The 26,229-nt window shown below is 51.2% G+C and overlaps 1 protein-coding gene across 8 annotated transcripts in view; it reads right to left on the reverse strand.

Annotated features, from left to right (window-relative positions):
* CAMK2G (calcium/calmodulin dependent protein kinase II gamma) overlaps positions 1 to 26,229 on the reverse strand; it is a 118,319-nt gene that overhangs the window by 23,546 nt on the left and 68,544 nt on the right. For all 8 annotated transcript variants that reach the window (XR_009819153.1, XM_062000830.1, XM_062000832.1 and 5 more), the window contains 8 exons: positions 25,654 to 25,726; positions 21,378 to 21,480; positions 20,444 to 20,527; positions 19,550 to 19,644; positions 14,477 to 14,599; positions 12,281 to 12,364; positions 11,634 to 11,676; positions 5,835 to 5,875 (listed from right to left, as the gene is read on the reverse strand). Coding sequence is in view for 7 of the 8 variants with exons in the window: in XM_062000830.1 (XP_061856814.1) it covers positions 5,835 to 5,875; positions 11,634 to 11,676; positions 12,281 to 12,364; positions 14,477 to 14,599; positions 19,550 to 19,644; positions 20,444 to 20,527; positions 21,378 to 21,480; positions 25,654 to 25,726 (646 nt within the window). In the remaining variant the exon portion in view is untranslated. The remainder of the gene's footprint in view (positions 1 to 5,834; positions 5,876 to 11,633; positions 11,677 to 12,280; positions 12,365 to 14,476; positions 14,600 to 19,549; positions 19,645 to 20,443; positions 20,528 to 21,377; positions 21,481 to 25,653; positions 25,727 to 26,229) is intronic.

Raw genomic sequence — 26,229 nt, forward strand, 5'->3', positions numbered from 1 at the left:
TTTTTGTGAAACCCAGGTGTTCATCTCAAAAAGGGAGCAGATTCTCTACCATGAAACTTAAGGAAGACTGTTGATTTAAGCAACAACTAACAGGAGCCATCAGGTGCCAGAAGGCTCCCTTCAGCACGGGAGCAACACGTGAAATGGCAAGTGAAAACCCTTCTGAGCACCTACAGAAAACACAGCACATACTAGAAGGTGCTACAGGAAGGAGAGTGATTCCAGGCAAAGTTCCATCCACAGTTCAGGATAAGGATACCTTTTTACAATAGCTTTCTGTGTTTCTGTCTCCTACACCCAGTTCTCCCCCAGTCTGATAGCGGGAGTACATCTGTGTTAAAACATCAGGCTTGCTGCCAGTCATGTTCCTATAGAGAGTATAGTCATTCCAGGAGTTAAAGTGGGGGAAAAAGAAGTCAAGCTCAAAGCAGATGAGTGAGAAGCAGCCTGAACTAGCAGATTTGAGGTCCTGTGTTGACCTCTGCTTTAGTCCTTTTGTGTGATGCTGAGTAAACAATTCCACCTCTGTCAATCCATCTCCCCTCCTGCCCTTTGTCAGCTTGTCTGTGTAACTTGTAAGCTAAGAGGCAGGGATTTCCTGCTTAGGCATTGCTACAGCGCTAAGCACACTGGACCCTCGATCTCAGCTGGAATTTCTAGACATTACAACAGTGCAGTGAAAAAAGTGAATGCATCAAAGGTGGGTAAATGTCTTACTGCATGCCAGCACTTCAACAGATCTGAGGTGCTCCCTGAGCGTCTCGCACGGAACAGTGCAGTGTAAAACTGCTGTTTGAGTGAACCTGGCCTCTTCTCACTCAGCTCCACCACAGAAACATTTAAACAGCATGGCTTTAAGATCATTAAAAGTCCAGATGCAGAAATAGGAGCTTTAACTCCTCTTGGTCACTCCACGGATGGTACTTGACCCTCGCAGATCCCCTAAGGATTCCCTGTCAGTACCCTTGCCACTGTGCCCTCCCTCCTCAAGCCATGCTTGCACACACTGCCTTCTCAACAGCCATGCCAGCTTCCAGAGCATCCTGCCTTCCCCACACACTCTTTACTGTGCAAAGGGCAGGGAAAGCTGGTACTCACCAGGCACAAAACGTACCCTTACTGCAACACTCCTTACCAACAGCAGAACAAATGGTCTTTGGTAGCTCTTTGCAGTCAGTTACTTAAGGGCAGCTTTTATACCATTAACACTGTCACACCAAAAAAACCACCCTGGATTTTCACTCTTTCAGCTGAGTTCTCATCCCATCTCTGCTGTTCAGCATTTACTGGGAAAAAAAACAGGGTGCATGCAGCAGAGAGACAAGGTAGCAAATCAAAATCCCCTGCAGAGCATTGCAAGTGAGTGCTGGTAAAATCTCCTGCGTGCCACAGCATCCTCCACCAGTTACTCCTTACATAGTGTGTGACACTAGGGCTGAAAAACATCATGGATAGAACTGTGAATCCCCTCATCAGGAACCAAAGTGCTCAGAATGAAGGAAAAGTAATGAAGAGCTTGGAGAAGAAATGTTTCTTAAATACTTACAATGATTTACTGAACTAAAACCAGGCCTTTGTGAATTAATGAACTCTGGTGATACAGATGGACCTGACAGGCCTGGTCAGAACTGCAAACAGGCATCCTCTCACACCACTGGGAAGGGAAATTCCTCTTCCTCTTTGGGGAAAAAGGGACCAGGAGTGTGTGAAGTGCTGCCCAGAGGCAAAAAAAGTCAACAGTGGGACTGTAACAGTAACTACAGGGAGCCCAGACCCTGACAAGGTCAGAGAAAGGACATTCAGCATGAAGTGTCCTTCATCTTCACCCAGGTGTCTGCCCCAGCCATTCCTTAACCCCTCCCTCACCTTGCAGTGGATGGCAAGTCCAGATGACAGGCAGAAAGGAGAACAAGAAAGCAAGGAGATTTCACATGAAACTAAAGTCAAGTACCAAGTGGCAGCTGCACACAATGAACGCTGCTCATAAATTCAGAATCTTAAAACAGAATACCTGGGACCTACAGTGGTGGCCACAAGACAGCACTGGGATGTTACATGGCTCTGCAACTCCTCACCCTGTGTCTTCTAGCCTCACTTTCTGGATTTGAAGGCAGAAAAGCATGTTCCTTGGGGAGAAAACCTGGGCCTTCCTTGATGCTACTCCATCAGCTTGGATCCAAGCTCTGCCTGAAGAAAGTGAGTGCAGCACTACCAAAGGGAGCAGGGACGATTTAAGATTCAAGTCAGTTTAAATCATCCATTATTTAAGATAATGGAAAAGTTCTCAAGTGCCAAGCTGATGAAATATCTATCAATTAGCAGAATTAGTACTTGAAATAGAAGCAGCAGTGCAAAACCAAAACCAGGAATGCTTCAAATAGATTTTGGAAAGGAATTTGCTCGAGAGGGTCACACACATGGAAATTTATCAAAATAACCCTGCTGTGGACACATCTACAGTGGAATGATAAAGAGTGTTCCCTTCCCGTCCTCCTCTCCTGATTTAAGCTCTCAGCCCCCTCCCAAAATGGCCTGATGTAAGCAAAATGCATTGCAATCCCAATTGCTTTAGTGTGTTGGCCTGCCTGCAGCACAGGATTAAAGCCAATTCCTACAGAAACTGAGAGGTTTCTCTTACACATCAGCTTGACACAGCTCTGATGCTCCTTTCACCACATATGGCTGTTGTATCATCCCTCTCTCATTTACACTAAGCCAGCACCAACACGCTGCACCTTGCATCAGACACACACCAACACACACCCTCATGCACTGCTTGGGAATAAAGCATCAGAAAGACTTCTAGGCCTCACTTCAAACGTGCCTAATGTTATGCCATGGAAATTCCCATTGCATTTGTCAGAGGGGGCAGGATTTTTAGCACAGATAGCTCTGAACACCAGCCAAAAGGATGGGAAAGTTACCTTGGGCAGAAAGTGAAATAAACTGGTCAGGGGTTTTTTATCTCAATGTGGTTAAAACTATTAATTTTCACACTATTGTAAACACCAGTTTGTGGAAGAAAAACTGTTTCCATTCTCATCTACTGTGTGGGGATCTGTGATAACACTCTCACAGAGCACAGCCATCCTGGACCAGTTAAAGCAAGTGAAGAAACAGAAACACACCTTCTCTTAAATGTCTGTAGGGAACTGATTTCCAAGAAGGTTTTAAACAACCAACCAACCAACCAACTCAACCACCAAGCAGCCCAGGAGTGTCCATGTTTGGAAGGAACGTGAGCAGCAGCCTGGGCATGTGGCATGTGGTCATCAGCAGACTACAGTTAAAATACAGCATACAGTGATTGTTCTAAACCTACATCTGATGTGAATATGTGAAGTGGGAGTGAAAAGGATACCACAAAGCCAAAAACCTGGTTCAAGTCACAGTATCTGTGCTCTGCACTGCTACAGTGGGCAGCAAATCATGGTTTGCTACAGGTGATGCAAGACCAGATGCTCGGAACCAGTCAGCACTGGCACAAGGTTGTCAGAACAACCTGGGATGTGAAAATCAGTGGGGGTCAAATTACAAGCTTCCTTGGTTTTTCCCAAGTTCACAATCCTACAAGAGAAGTGTTAAGAATGTCCTACAAGTGGACACAACCCACTACCCATTCTGAGTCTTGTCCCACCTTAGCAGTGGAAGGAGAGAGCTGTACTTGTAAGTCTGCATTAGTGAGCAAGAGGGTTACTCAAAACACCAGCTTTAAGAAGAAACATGGAATTTTACTCTGAGTTTCAAAATGAATAGAAGTGAGGACTCAAAAGCCACACCTGAAGGCAAATGTCATTTGGAGAGAGAAAATGAGAAGCTTAACCAGCTCTCCTGAGGGTCCTCAGCCCAGGCTGAGAGCGTGTGATGCCCCTCGCAGACACCACTCTCTGCAGACACCACTCGTGTCCCTGCTGCAGAGCAAGACTGCTCCAATGCTTAGGAGCAGGGGAGTTGCATGCAGGCCCTTGACTGCACGTCTGCAGTGTCATAAAGAGCAGAGAAGAGGTTCCCAGAGGGCAACCCCATGCACCCTGAACAGGGGATGCTAAGCTCGCTGACCTACCTTCCCCTTTATGACAAGTATTCAACTATACAGATCAGGACCAACACACACCGTGGTAAGCTGAAGAACAGCTCAGATCAGCTAGAAAAACAAATCCAGCTTTACCCTCTCCAAGAAGGAACACACTGTGTTCCCAAATGAACCAGCCACCACAAGTTTCCTCCAGAGCTGGAAGTCTAACATACAGGTGTCCTTGTAACTACACGACCAGGAAGCTGTGCCTCAAAACCTGTGTGTGCATCATCTGCCCACTTCTGGAAGATTTTGACCCACTGCCTGAGAGCCCGTTGGAAGGGAAGAATCCTGAGAAGGAAGCCAATGTTTCCTGGGTAGACAACAAAAGCTTTGTAGATGAGTTGCTTTTGCAGCTGCTTCTCCCCAGCCACGTTGGGATTTTGAAGTAAGTACCTGCTGGTTCTCAGTTCACAACATTTGGGATCATCCATTCTTATTCCACTGGGATTTGACTGTAAGGTTTTGCATATCAACAGCTGCCACAACTCAAACACAGTTGCTGTATTAGTGTGCATGTGTTCGATCCGTGTCTGTACAAGAGGCAGGCATGTGCAAAGGCACAGAAGCTCACTCTTGCAGGCACATCTCAAAGACAAGTGTCCTAGGGCAAGAACAGCAGCTACATGTAGCATTTTGGTCAAAAACCCCAAAGACTTGGATGTCATTATGGCAGAACACAGCAGACCTGCAAGAATGCAGGTTTTAGCAGAGCTGACCTCAAAAGAGACACAGCTTCTCTGAAAACAGCTCTTTTTCCAGCAGCTTGCATGGAACTCAGAGCCCTCTGGAAACAGCCTCATTGAAGCAGACAAGGGCTAAGAGAGCAGGAGAGAACAAGCGTGCTGGTCCTGCAGCATGTGTGTGAATCTCCAGCGTGGGGAGAAGGAAGATTGTCCCCAGTGCAAAACCAGCAGATGAACTGTGTCACCCAACAGCTGTGAAGAAAGCTTTGGACTTCAGATGGTAATGCCAGCAAATAAACCAAACCCTACTTGCCCAGTTATCCCTTGGAACAGACAGGGGAAGGCAGGGCTAAGCACATACCTGTCTCCACTGCAGTACAGACAGTGAAGAGCTCCTCCCTGCATCAACACACAGCCTTGGGAAGGGCCTGTTTGACCTCCAGAACTAAAGGATGACCATGCACACACAGACTGACATTGAGGTGGGGGAAAACCAGAATTCACCTCAGAAGGGAACAGGAGAGTGCCTGGCCCTCAGGGGTGTGGAGCAAACTCTTAACACAAGACTCAGTTTCCATTCTGTCCAAACATGAACATCTGGAGGCTCCTCCTTCCCCACCCCTCTTCCCAGCTCAACCTTCAGCATCTGTCCAAGAGGGGAGACAAAGAGATTTCCACGGGGACTGCTGGGTATCACCAGTCACTAACAATTGCTCTCTGCAGCTTTGATACCCAGAAGCACTGAACAGAACAGACTGGTCAGAGGCCTGTGTCACACCTGAGCAAGTCCTTGGTCTTTCCAACCCACAGCATTGACCAGTTCTTCAGAGAAAGAAGAAAGAAATCTTGCTGGTACAATACTGCACTCAGCTGGCTGTGTGATGTATAAGGTGCACATGGAATCATAACATAGGGAACATTAAGATCCCACCCAGAGCTCTGTAACAATACACTGAACATAACAATCCCAGCCACAAGCCAGGGCTGTGGTTTTACCCTGGAAGGGGATAGGCCCCAGAGAGGCAGCTGCCTTCTGTTCAGACGGTGGGAGAGTGAAATGGGAAAGAGCTTACCTTCACTCCATCTGACTTCTTGTTCAGCAGGCTTTTGGCAGCTGTGGAGAGAAGCAAAAGGTCAGATTTTGGTTTCAAGACTATTTTATCCCTCTCCCCTTCAAACTACACAGGACTGCAGAAGGACAACCACCCTGTTCATCCCTCTCCAACAGCAAGAGGCTTGGCAAGCAGGACGAGTCACTCCTCAAATACATCCTGGCAGCAGAGGGTCACCCCTCCTAGGTAGTGTTCACCTATTTGGACAAAAATGCTTCCACTTTCACCATCCCAGGGAGACTTCAGAGCTCCTCTGTTTAAGATAAAACAAGGTGTTGTCTTGTGTTCCCTGCCCTCACTTGGGTTTCTGTCTCAGCAGTCCCTCTTCTATTTGACCCTGCAGAGACTTGCTGTGGGTAGTTGTTGCAATGGCAATGGCACAGCTCCTCTATTTCAGTCAGACTTTAGAGCTCCTCTATTTCAAGACATGCTGACCAACTTGTGCACTGAGTGCTGGGGCTCTCCCTAGAAGCAGCAACATTAGGCCAAAAAGCAGCATTTTCCACCCTGCCTTCCCTACCACATGACCCTACAGATGTGGATTAACTAGACAGTGTCAGTGAGCTGCTGCAAATCACTACAGCATCTCCTCACAATAAAGAGGTGTGAGCCTATGGAATTTCATTATCATCTCTGAATTCACCTTCCTAATTCTACTGCCTAATGCAAGTATAAAGCTAAACCAGGATTTTCTCCTCATTCCTGCTTTCAAAAGCATCCAAGAACACTGGAAGACCCCGATGCAGATGTTTTCTGGATGTGACACCTCAAAATGCAGGGCTGCAACGTGCACCCGTGAGGATGATGTGCAGATTTACCCACGGGTCAGCCTGCATGGCTCATGAGACTGAAGCTAAAGGGGATGCAAGGGGAATTTCTGTGTCAAGCCACAGACAAGGATTCCTGTAACAAGAACAACTTGAGAAGCCAGGCAGCACCACCCAACATGCAGCTTGGCAAAGAGACAAGAGGAGAGGGAAAATCCAAGGACACGTGAAGGCAGAGTCTTCACTCTTCAATCAAGCGCCTTGTAGCCATGCTCTGCAGTTTTCCAGGCATGAGATATTGATTTCCAATATCCTTCCCACTTCCTTTACACATTAAAGAGATTAAATTCCTTCTTCTTGGTGAAGAGTTCCTCTATAACAAAGCAATGCAAAGGCACAGGCTGCTCACCTGGTAACTTAAAAGCCCAGTTGTGCTCCTGGTTTAACAAGACATCCTCCAGTTCATCTCTGAGGAGAACACTGAAGGCCTCCCCTGCACACACTCCATATCCCCCTCCCTCTTCCCACATTTCTCAGTTGTGGCCTCCCCAGGAAACCACCTGGGCTCTGGACCACGCTCCTGGCAGAAACACAAAGCCCCAGCGCTGACCTTATCAGCACTAAACACCAGACACTGTGGATGCAGCAGAGCCAGAGGGGAGGAGGGAATTTCCAACAGGGACTGAGATATCCACTCCAAACACAGCTGTGGGTAGTGCCTCCCCTGCTGCCAGCCCCACGCCTTTGGGGACAGCAGCAGCCTGCCCTGCATTTGCCCTGTCCCCAGCTGACAACTCTCAGTTCCATTTCTCATCTCTGTTAAGCTCCCAGAGAGCATTTGGGACACAGGGATAACACAGAGGTTGCTTTTATATCAAGCCTGACTCATGATGCTCTTTGAACTCTGATGAGACTTGGTTATTAGAATCAAAGTTGAACCACACCAGCCCAGAACTGCCAGTGCCAGAGGTGCAGCCTGTCACAGTCTCACTTCAAAGCAAGTCGGATGAATTAATTGGCAATTTGATGTCACTTCTGAGGCTCTCCACAAACCAGATAAAACAAAGGTGTTGTCTTGTGTTCCCTGCCCTCACTTGGGTTTCTGTCTCAGCAGTCCCTCTTCTATTTGACCCTGCAGAGACTTGCTGTGGGCAGCTGTGGCAATGGCACAGCGATGCCGTGTGCTCAGTGAGAGACCAGCACTGACACAACCCTTCTGCCTGACAGAACTTACCACGGGGACTCTCTCTCTTACTGAAAAATTGACTTGTCATGTTTTAATCCTGCTTTGCCATTAAGCCCTTCTGCCCTCTCAATGACAGCACTGTGTCAGAAATGCAGCTGAGCAACAAGAGCCAAGCAGCAACACCTAACATCTCCCCCCTCGGTGAGAGGGCTGCTAGTCCCTAGGAGACCAGAGTGACTGTTCAATGAACCACCACAGGCTCACTCCTCTCTAAAGAAACAGTTGTAGCCCAGTTAGGAAACCAGTGCTGAGAATTTCATGTAGTCCACTTCTAACTCTTGCATAAAGACTGACTTGTGGAGAAAAGCCACTCCTCAACACCTTGTGAAGATGGCTGTTTCTAAGACAAGCCAAGTTTTGTCCATCCTTCCACTCAGTTTACAGCAGAGTGACTCAGAGTTTTATCTACATCAACCAGTTCAGGCACTCTTAGACACTGCAGCTGTTAGGAATATCTGCAAACCTTGCCAGCTTGCTCCTGCTCATCAATTTACATTTGCTTCTCAGAAGGTGATTTAGGAGTTTCTTGCACATGATTAATCACTTGACTCACCTGACTGCACTGATGTATTCTGTAAGCTAATGCAGATCCCATCAGCTTTTGCTGGCATCACATGAACATCAAAAGCCACAAGTGAGCACCCAAGATCATCCTGTGCATCTATCCTGGTGTGACTCTGAAGATCCCACAGCAAAGTTTAGATGGCAATGTTCTCTTTCACAGCTGAGGGAATACAGCTGTGAAATACAGAGTGTGCACAGAAGCTACAAACCCTGACCATAGCCAGGCCTCAGCTCCCTAACCTACACTGAGAGGAGTGCAACTGGATCTACCTTTAAGCAGCAGCCTACAGCTGACCTGAGACACAGTCTTTTAAAAAGGACCACAAATGGTAAGTACGTAATTGCTGAATATACCCAAACTGGGGAAAGCAGCCAGATCACCCTCCTTGACCTTTAGGAACTGACCTGGGGCAAAAGGCACCTAGCAAACAACAGACTGCTCAAAAGGCACCTAGCAAACAACAGACTGCTCAAAAGGCACCTAGCAAACAACAGACTGCTCAAAAGGCACTAGCAAACAACAGACTGCTCAAAAGGCACTAGCAAACAACAGACTGCTCACAAATGAACAGAAACTTCATTTTTTTTTGCTTTGTAAAAGTGAAACAAGAGGGGAAATAAAAAGGAGAAACCACATTGCTACAGACTCTTCAAGCACACAACTTCCACAAGCTAAAAGCACACTGTCAAATGAAGGAACTCCACATTACAAAGTGTGTGACAGGAGATAGCAATGACAATAGGATTCAGTCTTCTCATGTTTCCTCCAGATAGCACTATCTTGCTTAATTAATTGATCCCAGGGTCACATGAGCCTTCCTTTTCCTCTTGGTTCAAAACATCTGTGAAGAAGCTTTTAGAAGACAGCATCCCCAGACAGGGAGAAGCTTCTCTCTTCATAAATCTAGCTGTCTGTCTGCTGGGAATGGGGCTTTTAGAGGCCCACAAAACAGTGGCACCCAATTAGAGGAAATAAAAATCCCACAAGGGCCTTAGGGAAAGAAAACAAGTAGTGCTGCAGAGCCTTCCCAGCACAAGTGCATGGCCTGCCATGACAGGAAAAGTCTGAGCTCTGCCCAGAATCCCCACGTGGACTTTATAGCTTTCTACTTCCAGTTAACATGCACTTATCCTTCAGTTCCAGAGGATTTATACATTTCAACTGCAGCAATGAAAAGATGTAAGTTAAAAACACTACTAATGATGACGAGGCCAAGCTCATCTTACACACGGTCCTGGAAGGGAAACAGGAGTTACCCAGCTCCCCACTTTCAGAACACATCACAGCATGGGGAATTGCTGCTAGCCTCAGAGGCTAGAAATGCTTTGCATCCGAATTCCCAACACTTCTTTCTGGACAGTTTTTCAGTGTCTCATGATCTGGAGCACAGCTCAGAGCAGAGCTCGGTGATGCTGAGAACCCTGCACTCACTATGGGTCACCAAGGATTCCCCTTTCCTCAGCTGGTAACTGAAGTGGATCCAGCAGCTTCAGCCCTTGAGACAGAGACGAATGAGCAGAGCAAGCCTTTTCCTCCTCAAGAGTAGCTCAGGGAATAAGTGGATGCATAGGTCACACATCATTAAGGAGAAGCCTTCTCTCAGGCATTTCACGTACTCGGAATCTGGGCCACAGGAGATTTCCCTACCCAAGCACTTCTGCAGCTTCATTAGAAGGGACAACATTTAGAGACTAAAAATGAATCTAAAACTGCTGTTTAAAAAAAAAATACCCCCTCTCTTTCAGTATCATCAATTAAGTGAAATAAGAACTAGCTGTGAGAGTAGATCAAAACCAGGTCACAGCAGCAGCAAAGCCCGAGAAGGTGCTAAGCTTCGTACGGGTCCGTGGAAGCCCTGTCACTGTGCCAGAGCTCCTCAGACAGTTACTTCAGAATCATTCTCAGAGAAGAAGACACAATTTTCAAGTCACAAATCCTGGGCCAGGTGAATGGAGAAAATGATTCTGTCCCTTTCAGGCCAAACCATCAGTAAAGAGATTGTTGTAGCCACGCAGAGTCCTGACATTGACACAGGTTCATCTGAAAGCCAGAAGCAAGACAAAAACCCCTTCTCAAGCTGATGAAGGTTCTTCCTTAATTGTAGCTTCATTTTCCACCCTTTAATTTGGTTTTAACTACCATAGAGGAGGTTACAAATGCTGCCTCGGTTTCACCAGAGGACGCACACGCATGGCTGCCCACTCTGAATGCCAGGAGGATCATCTCCCTGAGGCTTTCACTTCAATTAGAAGTTCATTGTAACATCACCCAGAATGTGAGCATTGGTATCCACCACCAGTAAATGGCCAGATGGAATTAATACACTCACATTTCATTCATCATCCCCTAAAATCCATACAGCAGGCTTTCACTGGAAAGAAACCCTCGTCAGGTGCAATAAAAATCTGACTCATGCCTTCAGTGATTGCCCCTTTTAAAAGAGGGGGGGAAAAATGGCAAAGAGGGCAAAGCAAGCAAACAATCCCATAAACCAAAAGCACTTGCAACAGAGGTTTTCCACCCAAATGGAAATGAAGACAGAAACGACTGCATCACCTAGATGTGCTGAGCCAAGACAATCATCTTCCAAAAAGCTCTGATTTGCATGGTGAGATTTGCATTTTCAGTAAGTGCACTACGTAATGCAGTTGAGTGAGAGCCAAACTGCCAGTTATTAAGCTTAAAAGGATGAGAACCACTTCTGAGACTCCAAGAAGGAAAACTCTTAATAGCTGGATGCTGCAGACCCATTTTTGACGAGTCAAAGTAATACAATACCCAAGCTCCTGCCTCTGTTCCTACTGGTTTTAGTACTTGCTCTGTGTCCCTGCCTCGGGTCTAAAGCAGTCACTGCTGGCTTTCTTGACTCCTGGGTTCAGATGGGAAAGCTAACAAATTCCAGCTAGAATTTCCCAAAAATAATTAGCCAGTAACAAAACACCATGAAAGGGCTGTGGCAGCTGACTTCACCTCTGTTCTGCCACAGACTGAGGCATTACTGGCTCTTCCCCAAACAAAATCACTTGCTGTTTCACACTGGTCACCACCCGAGGCAAAGTGACCACCACTGCACCATGATGAGCTGTTAGCAAGCTTCCTCCCTTCCTACTCCCTCCCAAAATACCCCCTGACTCCCTCCCACAAAACCAAACCAAGGAAGAGGTGGAACAGTGAGAACTTACCTGAAAAATTCCGGGACACGAGCATCGTGGTGAGGATTGCACCCTGTGGGAAAGGGAAAGCAGGGGTCACAGCCAGTGCCACTCACTGCACCACGGGGCTGGGCTCAGCTGACACACAACACTGTGCCAGGTGCCCAAGCAGAGGTATCCCAGTGCTATCCCAGGTGTATCTGGGGTTCCCACACGTGGCTATGTGACTGCTCAGAGTCCTGCCTTCCTAAAGCAGCAGCTAGAGGCCAGGCAGGACAGCCTAGGAGATCCACAGTGGCACTGAGAGTCATGTTCACACACAGAGCTGCTTCCTAGCTTGCAAACAGCAGATAGCTGCTTTGTGCACAGGCCAGAGGCATTGCCCCAGCTGCAGGCAACTGACAACACTATCACTGAGAGGTAGAGTGAGCACAACTAAAGAAACTCCCAGGACTTCAGAACTAGATGCTCCACTTCAACTCTCTTGTAGAAAGCAGAAGGGATGTTTATGTGGCAGAAGAGCCACGGGAAGCACACAGCTGTGCAGAAAGAAGCTGCCCAGCTCCTCAAAACACTAGCACCCTGTACTGGAGGAAAAGAGACACTGTTGCTAGGGAGGCATTCACCTTAATTCAGAGAATTACAACCAAACCCGAGGCAAACCAACACTTACTCACCTTTAGCTTCCTTCTAGCATTGAACTTTCTCAAGCATTCCACAGTCTCCTGCCTGTGCATCATGGAAGCAACAGTGGATCGTTGCTGAAAAACAGGAACAGCAAAAGATCAAGAACAAGCCCTCACCAGCTCACCACTAAAGATCTCCCCAGTGCAGCATGACATGTCAAGTCCAGGTTGGCTGCTACAGGACTGTGCCCAAGAAGCTCTATGACCGAGGCACAGGCAGGAATGAATGCCCCCTGGATCAGGACAGTAAGAAGGCAGCCAAATGAACAAGCATACCCATGAGGGACTGAGTTAGAGGCACTACAGGGGAGATTTGGCTTGTGTTAGTTATGGCTCTAAGGAGAACTTCCAAGCAGTAGGTGAATACTAGTGAGTGGTAGCCTTCCTGGACGTGGCAACTCTCTGAGTACAGGTGCTTGACCAGGAGAAGCCTTGGCATCTTTGCAGCTGAAAGAGATTGTCAGTGTGTAAGAAGAGCTCATACAGCTCTATTGTGCCAGTGCAGAAACCTGGGCACACCTGTCACCCACAGCAGGCTGGCAGCCCAGCAGATGTAAAAAGAGAACTTCCCAGAAGTGTTGCCAGTCACTGAGAGCACATGAGGAAACCAGAGACTGATGCTGCCAGGCATTTTGAGCACATGAGGAAACCAGAGACTAATGCTGGAGTAGCTGTTGCCCTTGCATAGGACCACAAGCCTGAATTCCCTTTCCAAGGACAGTGGATGAATTACTAAACTCAACAGATCAGTGTGTACAAATCCTCCATTACCTCCACTGCAAAAGAGACCTGCAATACCCCAGGGACCTGTAAACCATGCTCATGGTCAGCTAGTTTTGTGGGAAGTTTCTGCTTCGGTCCTGGTCAAAGCCAGTTGCCTGCTGTGGTACAGGCAGCAGTGTGGAGGCAGAACATAGCTAACCTGTCCTTCATCCACTTGGGTTCATCCAGACTCCTCAGGAGTGACATAGTGATGCCCCATTGTTCAATGTGGGCTTACAGAGTCAGGACACATGCTTCAGAAGCTCAGTGATGCCAAGGAACTCGACATCTCAAACTGTTACAGTGTCCCACCACATGTACTTCAGAGGAGCAACACACCTCCAGAAACAAATCATTGTGTTGCACTGTGAAGCGAATGGAAACAACAGGAGGCAGTTTGGGTGAGAGGCTGAAACGGCTGTGGAGCAAAAGCAACCTCCCCTAACTCAGAGAAGGAAAGCCTCTCCTGAACTGCTCTGTTCTGTTGCTGTAGGGAGCGAGCTGTCATCATCCATACAGCTCTGGCTACAAGCACTGGGACAGAAGGTCAATGTGCAGGAGCTGCTACTGATTGCAGTGTGCAAGGAGAAAAAAAACCCCAGAGGTGCAAAGTCTCAGTCAGTGTGAAGTTTTGACTTCCAAGGAACTTGCATCACTTCACAGCAGACACCACACCCCCCTTACACCCACATGAGTTCAAACTGTTAATGTGTTGCTTTGTGGCAGAAGGAAAACACCACCACAGTGTCTCAAAGAACAAACATGCAAAGGAATGCTGCAGACACCTCCTAGAAAGCAGAAGTACACCCTGGTATTACGAGAGCATCTGCTTAGACTTAGGTGGAAGCACTTCATTCTGCAGAGCCAGGAGCGCACCACTGCTGCCCTCCCCGTGCTCACTCCCAGGTGCATTTTTGGGACTTTCTTGCAAACTTTGCAACAGATGAAGACCACTTATTGTGTGGGGTCTGGTGAGGCACAAACTGCATTCACAGAGCAGCAGGTTTTTTTGCTGATTCCAAGTTTAGAGCCAGTGGAGCTGCAGCACAGCAGCAACGTTCCAACATCGCAGGGATGCAATGAACTGAGACAGAGGCGTACAACACCATAACACTAAAACAGTTTGCCTGATGCCAAGCTCCATTTGGTATTTTAGGAGGATAAGGATTGGAAGAGCAGATGTGGGGGAAACCAGAAACCATGGGCATTCAAGAAACTCAAGGAATAAGGGATTTTCTTGCTTGCTTAGGGTAGCAATAAAAGCACCGCGGCGTGACAACGTCGGCTTGCTGAAGGTCAGCTCCCAAAAAACCTCCTAAATCACTACTGGAACCAAATACTCTGGGTTCCTCTGCAGCTAAGCCCTCTGGACATGTGAGTTGGGGGTAATGCACAAATGAATGTGTGAGAGAGGAAGAGACTTACGCAGACCCAGGGGTGTTTGAGAGCCTGGTCAGCGGTGATGCGCTTCGCAGGGTTTATCGTCAGCATCTGGTTGATCAAGTTCTTGGCTTCAGGAGTCACAGTGTCCCACTCAGGTGATGGGAACTGAAAAGGGAAGAAGGAACAGGTGATGAACTGAAAATATCTCCTACTAGCAGAAGAGATTTTTCCCTCTTATACAGTTGAACTCCAGCTTTTGCCCTTTGGATACCAGGGCTAAAAACTTTGCAAAGCCCATCAATTCCTGAACACTCACTGTGGCCACAAACGGTTCAGAACCAGCAAAGGAGCGGTGGCAGACGGCAGGGCCTGTACCATTCCCCACACACAGGCAGGAACACTGCTTCCAAGCCTTTAGGAATCACTCAGATCTTCAAACTTCTTTCACATTCAGTGGACAGAAACCACACAGTCTCAGGTATCTTTGACTGAGTCCCGACATGAACTTTTCCTGCCTTTCTCACCCCACTTTGCTCTTTCTCCAGCATGTTAAAAAGCTGTGACAGCATATGCAAAAACACAAACACCTCATGACAGCAAATAAACCCTGATGAAAGTGAGAAGGGCTCCCAGGGAACATCCCACCAGGTACACTTCCCTCACCACACAGCATGGTATCCTGGAACAACACCAGTCACTTTGGTGTAGCAACCCACTAGCAAGCATATACCATACCAGAAACCATGGCTTGGGCAGCGAGATGCAATGCTGCAAGTGAGATGCAATGCTGCAAGTGAGGTGCAATGCTGCGAGCGAGGTGCAATGCTGCGAGCGAGGTGCAATGCTGCATGTGAGGTGCAATGCTGCGAGTGAGGTGCAATGCTGCGAGTGAGGTGCAATGCTGCATGTGAGGTGCAATGCTGCGAGCGAGGTGCAATGCTGCGAGCGAGGTGCAATGCTGCGAGCGAGGTGCAATGCTGCGAGTGAGGTGCAATGCTGCGAGCGAGGTGCAATGCTGCGAGCGAGGTGCAATGCTGCATGTGAGGTGCAATGCTGCATGTGAGGTGCAATGCTGCGAGTGAGGTGCAATGCTGCGAGCGAGGTGCAATGCTGCGAGCGAGGTGCAATGCTGCGAGCGAGGTGCAATGCTGCATGTGAGGTGCAATGCTGCGAGGTGCAATGCTGCGAGTGAGGTGCAATGCTGCGAGCGAGGTGCAATGCTGCATGTGAGGTGCAATGCTGCGAGTGAGGTGCAATGCTGCGAGTGAGGTGCAATGCTGCACGTGAGGTGCAATGCTGCGAGTGAGGTGCAATGCTGCGAGCGAGGTGCAATGCTGCGAGCGAGGTGCAATGCTGCATGTGAGGTGCAATGCTGCGAGGTGCAATGCTGCGAGTGAGGTGCAATGCTGCGAGCGAGGTGCAATGCTGCATGTGAGGTGCAATGCTGCGAGTGAGGTGCAATGCTGCGAGTGAGGTGCAATGCTGCACGTGAGGTGCAATGCTGCGAGCGAGGTGCAATGCTGCGAGCGAGGTGCAATGCTGCGAGTGAGGTGCAATGCTGCGAGTGAGGTGCAATGCTGCGAGCGAGGTGCAATGCTGCATGTGAGGTGCAATGCTGCGAGTGAGGTGCAATGCTGCGAGCGAGGTGCAATGCTGCGAGTGAGGTGCAATGCTGCGAGTGAGGTGCAATGCTGCGAGCGAGGTGCAATGCTGCATGTGAGGTGCAATGCTGCGAGTGAGGTGCAATGCTGCGAGCGAGGTGCAATGCTGCATGTGAGGTGCAATGCTGCGAGTGAGGTGCAATGCTGCGAGTGAGGTGCAATGCTGCGAGCGAGGTGCAATGCTGCGAGTGAGGTGCAATGCTGCGAGCGAGGTGCAATGCTGCGAGCGAGGTGCAATGCTGCGAGCGAGGTGCAATGCTGCATGTGAGGTGCAATGCTGCATGTGAGGTGCAATGCTGCGAGTGAGGTGCAATGCTGCGAGCGAGGTGCAATGCTGCGAGCGAGGTGCAATGCTGCATGTGAGGTGCAATGCTGCGAGTGAGGTGCAATGCTGCGAGTGAGGTGCAATGCTGCGAGCGAGGTGCAATGCTGCGAGTGAGGTGCAATGCTGCGAGCGAGGTGCAATGCTGCGAGTGAGGTGCAATGCTGCGAGCGAGGTGCAATGCTGCGAGCGAGGTGCAATGCTGCGAGTGAGGTGCAATGCTGCATGTGAGGTGCAATGCTGCGAGTGAGGTGCAATGCTGCGAGTGAGGTGCAATGCTGCGAGCGAGGTGCAATGCTGCAAGCGAGGTGCAATGCTGCATGTGAGGTGCAATGCTGCATGTGAGGTGCAATGCTGCGAGTGAGGTGCAATGCTGCGAGCGAGGTGCAATGCTGCGAGCGAGGTGCAATGCTGCGAGCGAGGTGCAATGCTGCGAGTGAGGTGCAATGCTGCATGTGAGGTGCAATGCTGCGAGTGAGGTGCAATGCTGCGAGTGAGGTGCAATGCTGCGAGTGAGGTGCAATGCTGCGAGCGAGGTGCAATGCTGCAAGCGAGGTGCAATGCTGCATGTGAGGTGCAATGCTGCGAGCGAGGTGCAATGCTGCGAGCGAGGTGCAATGCTGCGAGTGAGGTGCAATGCTGCATGTGAGGTGCAATGCTGCGAGTGAGGTGCAATGCTGCATGTGAGGTGCAATGCTGCGAGTGAGGTGCAATGCTGCATGTGAGGTGCAATGCTGCATGTGAGGTGCAATGCTGCGAGTGAGGTGCAATGCTGCGAGCGAGGTGCAATGCTGCGAGTGAGGTGCAATGCTGCGAGTGAGGTGCAATGCTGCGAGTGAGGTGCAATGCTGCATGTGAGGTGCAATGCTGCGAGTGAGGTGCAATGCTGCATGTGAGGTGCAATGCTGCGAGCGAGGTGCAATGCTGCGAGCGAGGTGCAATGCTGCGAGTGAGGTGCAATGCTGCGAGCGAGGTGCAATGCTGCGAGTGAGGTGCAATGCTGCGAGTGAGGTGCAATGCTGCATGTGAGGTGCAATGCTGCGAGCGAGGTGCAATGCTGCGAGTGAGGTGCAATGCTGCGAGCGAGGTGCAATGCTGCGAGCGAGGTGCAATGCTGCGAGCGAGGTGCAATGCTGCATGTGAGGTGCAATGCTGCGAGCGAGGTGCAATGCTGCATGTGAGGTGCAATGCTGCGAGCGAGGTGCAATGCTGCGAGTGAGGTGCAATGCTGCGAGCGAGGTGCAATGCTGCGAGCGAGGTGCAATGCTGCATGTGAGCACAGGAAGAAAGAAAAGAGTCTCAAGCATTTCAGCAGCTGATCACCCAGGAGGGGTAACTGCTTTCTCCTGTAATTCCAGTCACGATAAAGATGAGATATTTATGCCATCCTCCAGATGCTGGCACATGGTGCAGATGACAGCATGCTGAGGTGAACTGTGGCACATCTCCCTCCTATCAACCTACTGCACAAATGCAGGAGGACTCAAGAACACAAAGATAAACGTGCTGTTGGGATCCAGTCCCCTAACTTTGAGGGGAGGAAAGAAGCTCTGTTCCTTACAGTACCACTTCATTTAGGAAGAGTTTATCCAATCTCTCCTCTCCTGCATTTTGTGCTTTGCTCACCTGGGTCACTGAGATACACCCCCTGTATCTGATGTGCATAAAATCTCTCTGCATTCTCAGGCAGCAGCGAGGCATTACACAATGTTTGTTTGCAAATGTTGCAAGAGCCTACCCAGGGATGATGGCACTTTCCCAACCCCCCAAAAAGCCTGCAGCACTCATGGCAATGCCTTGCAACTCCCCAGCCCAACAGCAGCGAGTCCAGTTCACAGAAGCTGCTTCCTCTGTGGCCAAGAGAAGAACAGAGCAGCCCAGCACGTGCAGGCCCCTCGCTGCTGGGGTAAGGACATGCAGCATAACTTGAGCTGGTTTTAACCTGGCACAACAGGGGAAGCAGCTACTGGAACTTGTTCATTATAGGTAAGGATTCAAAGACCAACAGGAGATAGGAGGCATCGGGCATTTGACTCTTTGTGACTTACAGATCCTGAAGTGCTTTGAAAATACCCATTGACTAGAGCAAAACCACTTCAAATAAGAACAAGCAGCACAGAAACAAGAGGGGCAGGAAAGCCAGAGAAGAACACAAGTCCATTTAAGGCTACAGTTATGAAGCCATGACTTTCCTGTCCCTCAGGGAGCCACTGAGCCAGGCCACGGGGCTGGGCAGACCTTTGTTCTGCTCTCATGGCCTCGGGAACAGAAGGTACCTGGGGTCCAGCAGAACTCTTGCCTTTTTCTTTCATTTGTTTTCCTTTTTTAAACACAAAGCACAAGACAGCCTACAAAATGAACTCCCCAGCTTCCTCTTGATACTCACACCCATGAGCTTTGAGCTAGGATTTCCCCCTTCTCTCCCTTTCCTTATGTGGCAGCCTCCCCTTACATGGAAGAACTCATGTCAAACATTCAAGCTGAGGTAGCCACAGCACAATTACACCACCTTTGCTCCACAGAACCAACCTCCTTGCTGTTCCTCTCCTTCAGGCATCTTCCACACCTCAGTTTTGTCATGCTGTGACAAAACTGTCCCACCAACTGCTTGGCTTTTTACCACAGCCTCCAACCCACCATGCTCATCCCCCCACAAAGTCACCCCTGCCCTTCAGTCCTCCCACTGGGCTCCATGCTTTCCATGGCACCAAGGAGACCAGAACTCATCATTTAAGCTTCTCTTTTACTAAACACCTTCCCTTACTTTTAATTAGGCCTTGATAAAGACAGGCCCCTCCATTCTACCTCCTCTCTGCTCCCCTAGATGAGTTAGCACTGGCTACCTCTGCAGTACTTTGTGGTAAATGCACCAGAAGACACCGTTTCCCACCATCTGCTTTTCCCTTCTGACCAGCAACATCTTGATGCCCACTGTGATGCCTTCCACATCCACCTTCAGTAGCCCCAACCAGGGCTGTATCCCAGGCAGTGAAGACAACGAGGTAAAACAGACATGGCAAACATCCCTTTGCACAGTAGCTTGGGGCCTGCTGCTGGACACCAAGTGAGATAGTGCCATGTTTTGGATGGCTTCTACACCCATGCAGGTACTCAGCAAGAAAGTGCCCTTACGTCATAGGCTCCGGCTTTGATCTGCTGATAGAGTTTGTGCTGATCTTCATCCCAAAAGGGAGGGTACCCCACTAGTAATATGTACAGAATCACTCCTGGGAGGGAGAGACACAGACACACTATGGTTAGGCTAATATGCCAATTATTCCTTCAGCCCCTCTTCCTTCCCTCTTGACAGTCCCAAAGGATTCCTCTGTATCTCCACTCGCCCTCAGAGATAGCAAAAGCCAGTACAGATCTCTCCTCTGCTGAACCTCAGCCTGGCACTTCATGCTCAGCTCTTAACGCCAGCTGCCAGGAGCTAGAACAGGGAGCACCATGTCCTTCTGCCCTCCTCTGGCTGTCATGGCTGGTGAGCCACATCTCACAGCTGCTCTCAGGATAAAATGAAGCCACATTCCCCGGGGCTGCTGGGCACAAGGGACTTTTTAGGAAGGACTATGTTTTTAAGATGGCCCTGGGACAAAAATGACACTGACAAAGCTAAGAGCCCTGGCCTGCAGAGAACCGTGTCAGGCAACACTGATATCACCTATCTTTCAACTTACCAGTCCCAGGTACATTTACACTTCATTGTTTCTCTCATTTTAACAAACATAGCTCTCCCCAGTATTGCTACAGTGATCTAAATAACTGATTCTGCAAAGCACAGACAGGTCCCGTCTCTTGAGTCTCAAGCATTTGATAGACAGCCTGAGGAACAGACTAGGAGCCAGAATCAAATGAGTTCAGGCTCCAGTACTAACTCCATCTACACAAGGTGCTTATGCTCAAGTGTGCCTTCATCACTGGAGTAAGAAGGAGCACTGTGTACCCCCAGTAAGGGCTGTAAGGAATTGCTCTTCTATGTGACACCGTGGCCTTCAAGTATAAAACACTGTGATGGAATCTTACCACATGCCCATATATCCACTGGTTTTCCATAAGGATCTTTTCTTAAGACTTCAGGGGAGAGGTAGCCTGGAGTGCCAGCAAACCCTGCCAGGAAATGGAGAACATGAAGAACTCAGGAGTGCCCCAGCAGAAGAGACCTTGCCATTTCACAAAATCCCCCGGTCGTAACCAGCTCGGTCCCAAAGTTGCTTCCCACCCTTCATTTCAGACCTGCTACAGCTATCTCTTGGGAAATCAACAGAGAAAGAAGCAAACAGGATGCAAATCATATGGGATGGAGTGCTTGTGTATTGCAGGAAAACAGACAAGCAAGAGGGACTGTGTCAACCAAGCAGCTGGGCACAAGCTCCCATGCCAGGCCTTGTATCAGTGTTACAGGTAACGGCCTGGAGTTTGAAAACACAAGGCACAGATGGGACACATTCTGTTGGCAAACGCTGCAGGCAGGGCAGGGGAAGCAGCCACCTCTCCAGAATGCCCACAGCACTGCAGGGGCAGAGCTCATGTGTAGCTTGAGAAGGTCTCATTTCTAGTTATGTTTGAGATCAACAAAGGTAAGGCCAGATCCAAATCTGCCTGAAGAAAGGCCAGATCCAAATCTGCCTGAAGAAAGGCCAGGTCCAACACATTCCTGTCAAAGGGCCAGGCAACATCCCAGATGTCTACACTCCTGAGCAGTAAGAAAATTCACATCAGGGTCTAAACTTGGCAGCTGCATTCACCCATTTCTTTCTGTCTTGACGTTACCCTTCCCTCACTGCGCCCAGGCTCGTGCCCAAGGACCCAGAGGCTGAGGTGCGTGGAGAGGAGGCAGCGATGCCAAATACACACAGGAGTGCTGGAGGAGCTGAGAGAAAGCAGCCAGGGAGGGTGCAGCTCAAGCAGCCAGCAGGAAAGGGGGGAAGCCAAAGTGGGAAAGCTCAAACAGTCTTACCAAACCAGGCCTGCTGCTCCCCCTGGACTTCTATGGCCAGCCCGAAGTCAGCCAGTTTGACAGCAGCACCCTTACATTTACTTGCCAGTAGTAAATTCTCAGGCTGGGGAGAAGAAAGCAAAATTGGGGTAAGAACGAGAGACTGCCGCCTTTGTTAAAGCTCCTGCCTCGGTATTCTCATCACTGAGTTCCATCTGCTGCCTGAGCTCAGCAGGAATGGGCTAAACCCGCTCAGGTGAGGCCACAGGAGCAGCTCCAAACGGCCTCAAGGTGAAGCGGCAGCAAAGCCGCGGCTGGAACACAAACCCTCTGCCATCCCTCAGGCGCTGCCAGCAGAGGGCACCGGCAGCACGGGCACCGCAGCACGGGCACGGCAGCACGGGCACCGCAGCACGGGCACCGGCAGCACGGGCACCGCAGCACGGGCACCGCAGCACGGGCACCGGCAGCACGGGCACGGCAGCACGGGCACCGGCAGCACGGGCACGGCAGCACGGGCACCGGCAGCACGGGCACCGCAGCACGGGCACCGGCAGCACGGGGCACGGCAGCACGGGCACCGGCAGCACGGGCACCGCAGCACGGGCACCGCAGCACGGGCACCGGCAGCACGGGCACGGCAGCACGGGCACGGCAGCACGGGCACCGGCAGCACGGGCACCGGCAGCACGGGCACCGCAGCACGGGCACCGGCAGCACGGGCACCGCAGCACGGGCACGGCAGCACGGGCACGGCAGCACGGGCACCGCAGCACGGGCACCGGCAGCACGGGCACCGGCAGCACGGGCACCGCAGCGCGGGCACGGCAGCGCGGGCACCGGCAGCGCGGGCACCGCAGCACGGGCACCGGCAGCACGGGCACGGCAGCACGGGCACCGGCAGCACGGGCACCGGCAGCACGGGCACGGCAGCACGGGCACCGGCAGCACGGGCACCGGCAGCACGGGCACCGCAGCACGGGCACCGGCAGCACGGGCACCGGCAGCACGGGCACGGCAGCACGGGCACCGGCAGCACGGGCACCGCAGCACGGGCACCGGCAGCACGGGCACCGGCAGCACGGGCACGGCAGCACGGGCACCGCAGCACGGGCACGGCAGCACGGGCACCGGCAGCACGGGCACCGGCAGCACGGGCACGGCAGCACGGGCACCGCAGCACGGGCACCCGCAGCACGGGCACGGCAGCACGGGCACCGCAGCACGGGCACCGGCAGCACGGGCACCGCAGCACGGGCACCGGCAGCACGGGCACCGGCAGCACGGGCACGGCAGCACGGGCACCGGCAGCACGGGCACCGCAGCACGGGCACCGGCAGCACGGGCACCGGCAGCACGGGCACGGCAGCACGGGCACCGGCAGCACGGGCACCGCAGCACGGGCACAGCAGCACGGGCACCGGCAGCACGGGCACCGGCAGCACGGGCACCGGCAGCACGGGCACCGGCAGCACGGGCACGGCAGCACGGGCACCGCAGCACGGGCACGGCAGCACGGGCACCGGCAGCACGGGCACCGGCAGCACGGGCACGGCAGCACGGGCACGGCAGCACGGGCACCCGCAGCACGGGCACCGGCAGCACGGGCACCGCAGCACAGCCCCGCGCCCGCTCCTGCCCTCCCGCAACAGCACGGAACGGGGAGTGTGAGATCTGCAGCGATGCTTCTCCCGTGAACATTACGCAGTCCCCAAGGCACTAGAAAAGTAAATATGATGCTAACAAGGGCTGCAAACGCAGCACTGTCGCGTGGGAAGGCATCACCTGGAGAGGCAGTAGCTTCCACCCCTGGCACAAACGGCCTCAGCCTGGCACAAACAGCACAGCGGTGAGATTTCTTGTAAGCTGTGTTTTCACGCTACACACTTGTATCAGTGTAAAACGTGGTGCTGCTGCCCCTGTCACCTCCCCACAAGCGGCCACGGCGCTTCCCCCGAGGGCCAGGAAAGGCAGACAGGCTTCTGGCCCCTCTCATCAGTCCCACTCGAACCACAACTCCATGTGCTCCAGCAGAGGACTGAGCTTAACACAGCTCCAAACGCTGGCCTGAGCCTGAGTCCTCTGAAGGACCGGAGCAGCCACCTCCACGGGACCCTTCCAAACCCCAAAGCCTTCAAGATGGTGCCTGTTAGAGCTCTGCAGGAAACCCAAACTCAGGACAAAAGGTGATTTCTCACCCTACCCCCTTCTGAGCATTTCTGCCATTCATACCAACTCGAGCTTCTAGCCAAGCCAGATGGAAGCCTAGAAACGCAGAGACAGAAACTTGTCTCGGTTTCACTCATCTGATGAGGGTCTTTTTTGAGCAGCTTCACTCCATGGCCACCCTCTCTCCCTGTGCTGCCCGACAGGAACAAGATGTTTTGCTCATGCACCTGCCTGAAGGTACCGGGCATGTGCTTTGCCTCTGCTTTGAATAAAAGCAGAACAGCCTTGCCCATCACAGTCCATGCCATAAGCAGCATGGAAGGAAAGGGAACTGTATCTCCACACATTTGGGAGCCACTGGCTTTTCACTATATGGAAAGTGGAAAAGAAAGTGTTAATCAGGCTACACTGATGGGAATTCCCCAGTGTGAACAGGTCCCTGAAGCAGATGACCAGGGAAGTCTTCTGAAAGCCCCAACTTCAGATCACACCTGGGCTTGGCTCGACTAAGAAATGCTGAAATTTAGGCCAGGCTAGTGCTAGCTGGGCACTATTTGCCTCTGAAACACAGCTACAAACACCTGAAGGCTAATCCACGTGCACTTCTGCCAACACATGGGCTGTCTCAGGTTTCACACATTCTTCAGTGAGGATGTGAATGCATTCCCTAATTTCTTAGGGTCCCTGTGGACAGTTCAGCATTTGAAGTTCTCCACGAGCCTGTCAGCCAAAAGGCAGGCTTATGAGAGGGAGGTGCAAGACACAAAGGTTCATTTGAAGCAGGCTCTGCAGTTATTACACACTGATGCTAAAGGCCAGGCTTTTGGCAAGGAGCTCCATATGAAGGGAAGAGCATGGGACCTGTTGCTGCTGAAAGGAACGGCTGCTCCTCAGGCCTGGAGAGCTTCAGTGAGGCCAAGCAAGCAACAGAAGAAACACATTAAGTATAGTGGGAAGTGTCTAGTAGCTGGTAAGTTCTAAGCAAGTTCACAACTTTCACACAAACACAGCCTGGAAAGCCAAGCAGATAGTATCTGACTGCAGGATGAGAAGAAAACTCAAACCATCCTGCACTGGGAAACATCACTGATTCCCACAGGGGCAGCAAAGCCTCTCAGTGTCAGCTGAAATCCAGAGCAGCCATTCTGCAGGGGATCACTTGCATCCTCTCCCAGGGCTCTGAACCAGCAGGCCAGAAGCGCTGCAGGGGTTTGCCAGGAACACTGTGGCTCCACAGCTGTCCCCTCGCTCCCTGGGCTGGGGGAGCACTGCCATCAGCTCACAACATGCTTTTGACCTTGCTCTCTGCCAAATCTTGTCATACTGTTCCCCCTGTGCACTGTGTAACAAACCAAACCCAAAGCTGGTAGCAGGTGTCATCCTGCATTAATTGAACCGGACCAGTGGTGGCCGTCACCATTGCCACTTCAGACAGAGAGGGCTGCAGGGCAGGCAGACCTTCCCACACAACCCTCTCCCTCCTGCAGCCCGCCCAGCTCCCAGCACAGCTGGCACTGTGTGGGAAGAGAAGGGGCTCTGGGTCTAGAAATGTGTTATAATGTGGTAAATGGCTGATTCATCCAGTGTTTAACTGGCCAGCAGTTTGGGGTTTACATTAAAAGTGCTTTGACTGATGAGAGAAGAAGGAAATGACACCAAAAACTCTTCATGTGCATCTCTGCCCCAGCTCAATGGCATGTGTTTGGCAACAGTGCAGAATAAAAATACACATGCTCTGTGCAGACAAACTCATCCTGGCAGATTGAACAGAGATTGCCCCAGGTCTCTGGAGACCTCTTCAACGGCAGACTAGAAAGTGTCCTTCATTTTAATGAGCCCTACCCAAGTTTCTCTGCAAGCCTGCTGTGCTCCAAAGTTCACACCTGCCCCATCCTGGAGCTGCCTGGACAGGCTGAGGGCTGGAAAGATCCAGGGAGACTGAAAACTTCCCGAGGAGTTCACCACCCACTAGAAAACCCCGAAGGAGTGGATTTGTGCTTCAGGAAGCCCTGAGCATGGTTCAAGCAGAAAAAACTCTGCCAGTTGGCAACACAGAATCCCTGCATTGAGTCTTCCAACGATCCCCTGGCTGCTCTCCTCAGCCTCTGTGGCATGGAGGAAATATTACCTTCAAGTCCCTGTGCACGATATCATGCTGGTGAATGTGATTCACACTCTCCAGTATCTGATGAATACAGTGGCTGCAAGACAAAGGGAGAGACAGAGTTATGCACAAACACACACACACATGCACTTGCATCCCATCTCGCCCCACAACTGTCTCCCAGCTTTTATACCTGTACCAGGGAGAGTTCAAGCTCCCAGGCTGAATGCCTTCATTGTGCCCACTCGATGCCACAGCTCAGTCCTCTCACAGCTGATACCCCTAAGCCCCCTCAGCAACAGGATGCTAAACATCCCACCTACAGCAGGACCACAAAGCCTCTCTCCTACCTCCCATCATTCTCCTTCTCCTCCCCATCACGTGAAGCATCTCACTTGCTCCTTCAGGCTGCAGTGCTCGGCTCACACAGCAGAACACAGGCACCTGAGCATCTGCGAGCAGCAGCTGGGATGGGGTGAGCAGGGCTGGATGGCTGCAGGAGACACTCTGCTGGGTCAGTCCTGAGCAAAGCACCGACTGTCAGAGCAGCAGCCTCCCCAGCAGAGGCAGGATCAGGGCTCCTGGGCGCCTGCCAGCTTG

The sequence above is a fragment of the Colius striatus genome, chromosome 8, assembly GCF_028858725.1.
Source record: "Colius striatus isolate bColStr4 chromosome 8, bColStr4.1.hap1, whole genome shotgun sequence".
NCBI lineage: Eukaryota > Metazoa > Chordata > Aves > Coliiformes > Coliidae > Colius > Colius striatus.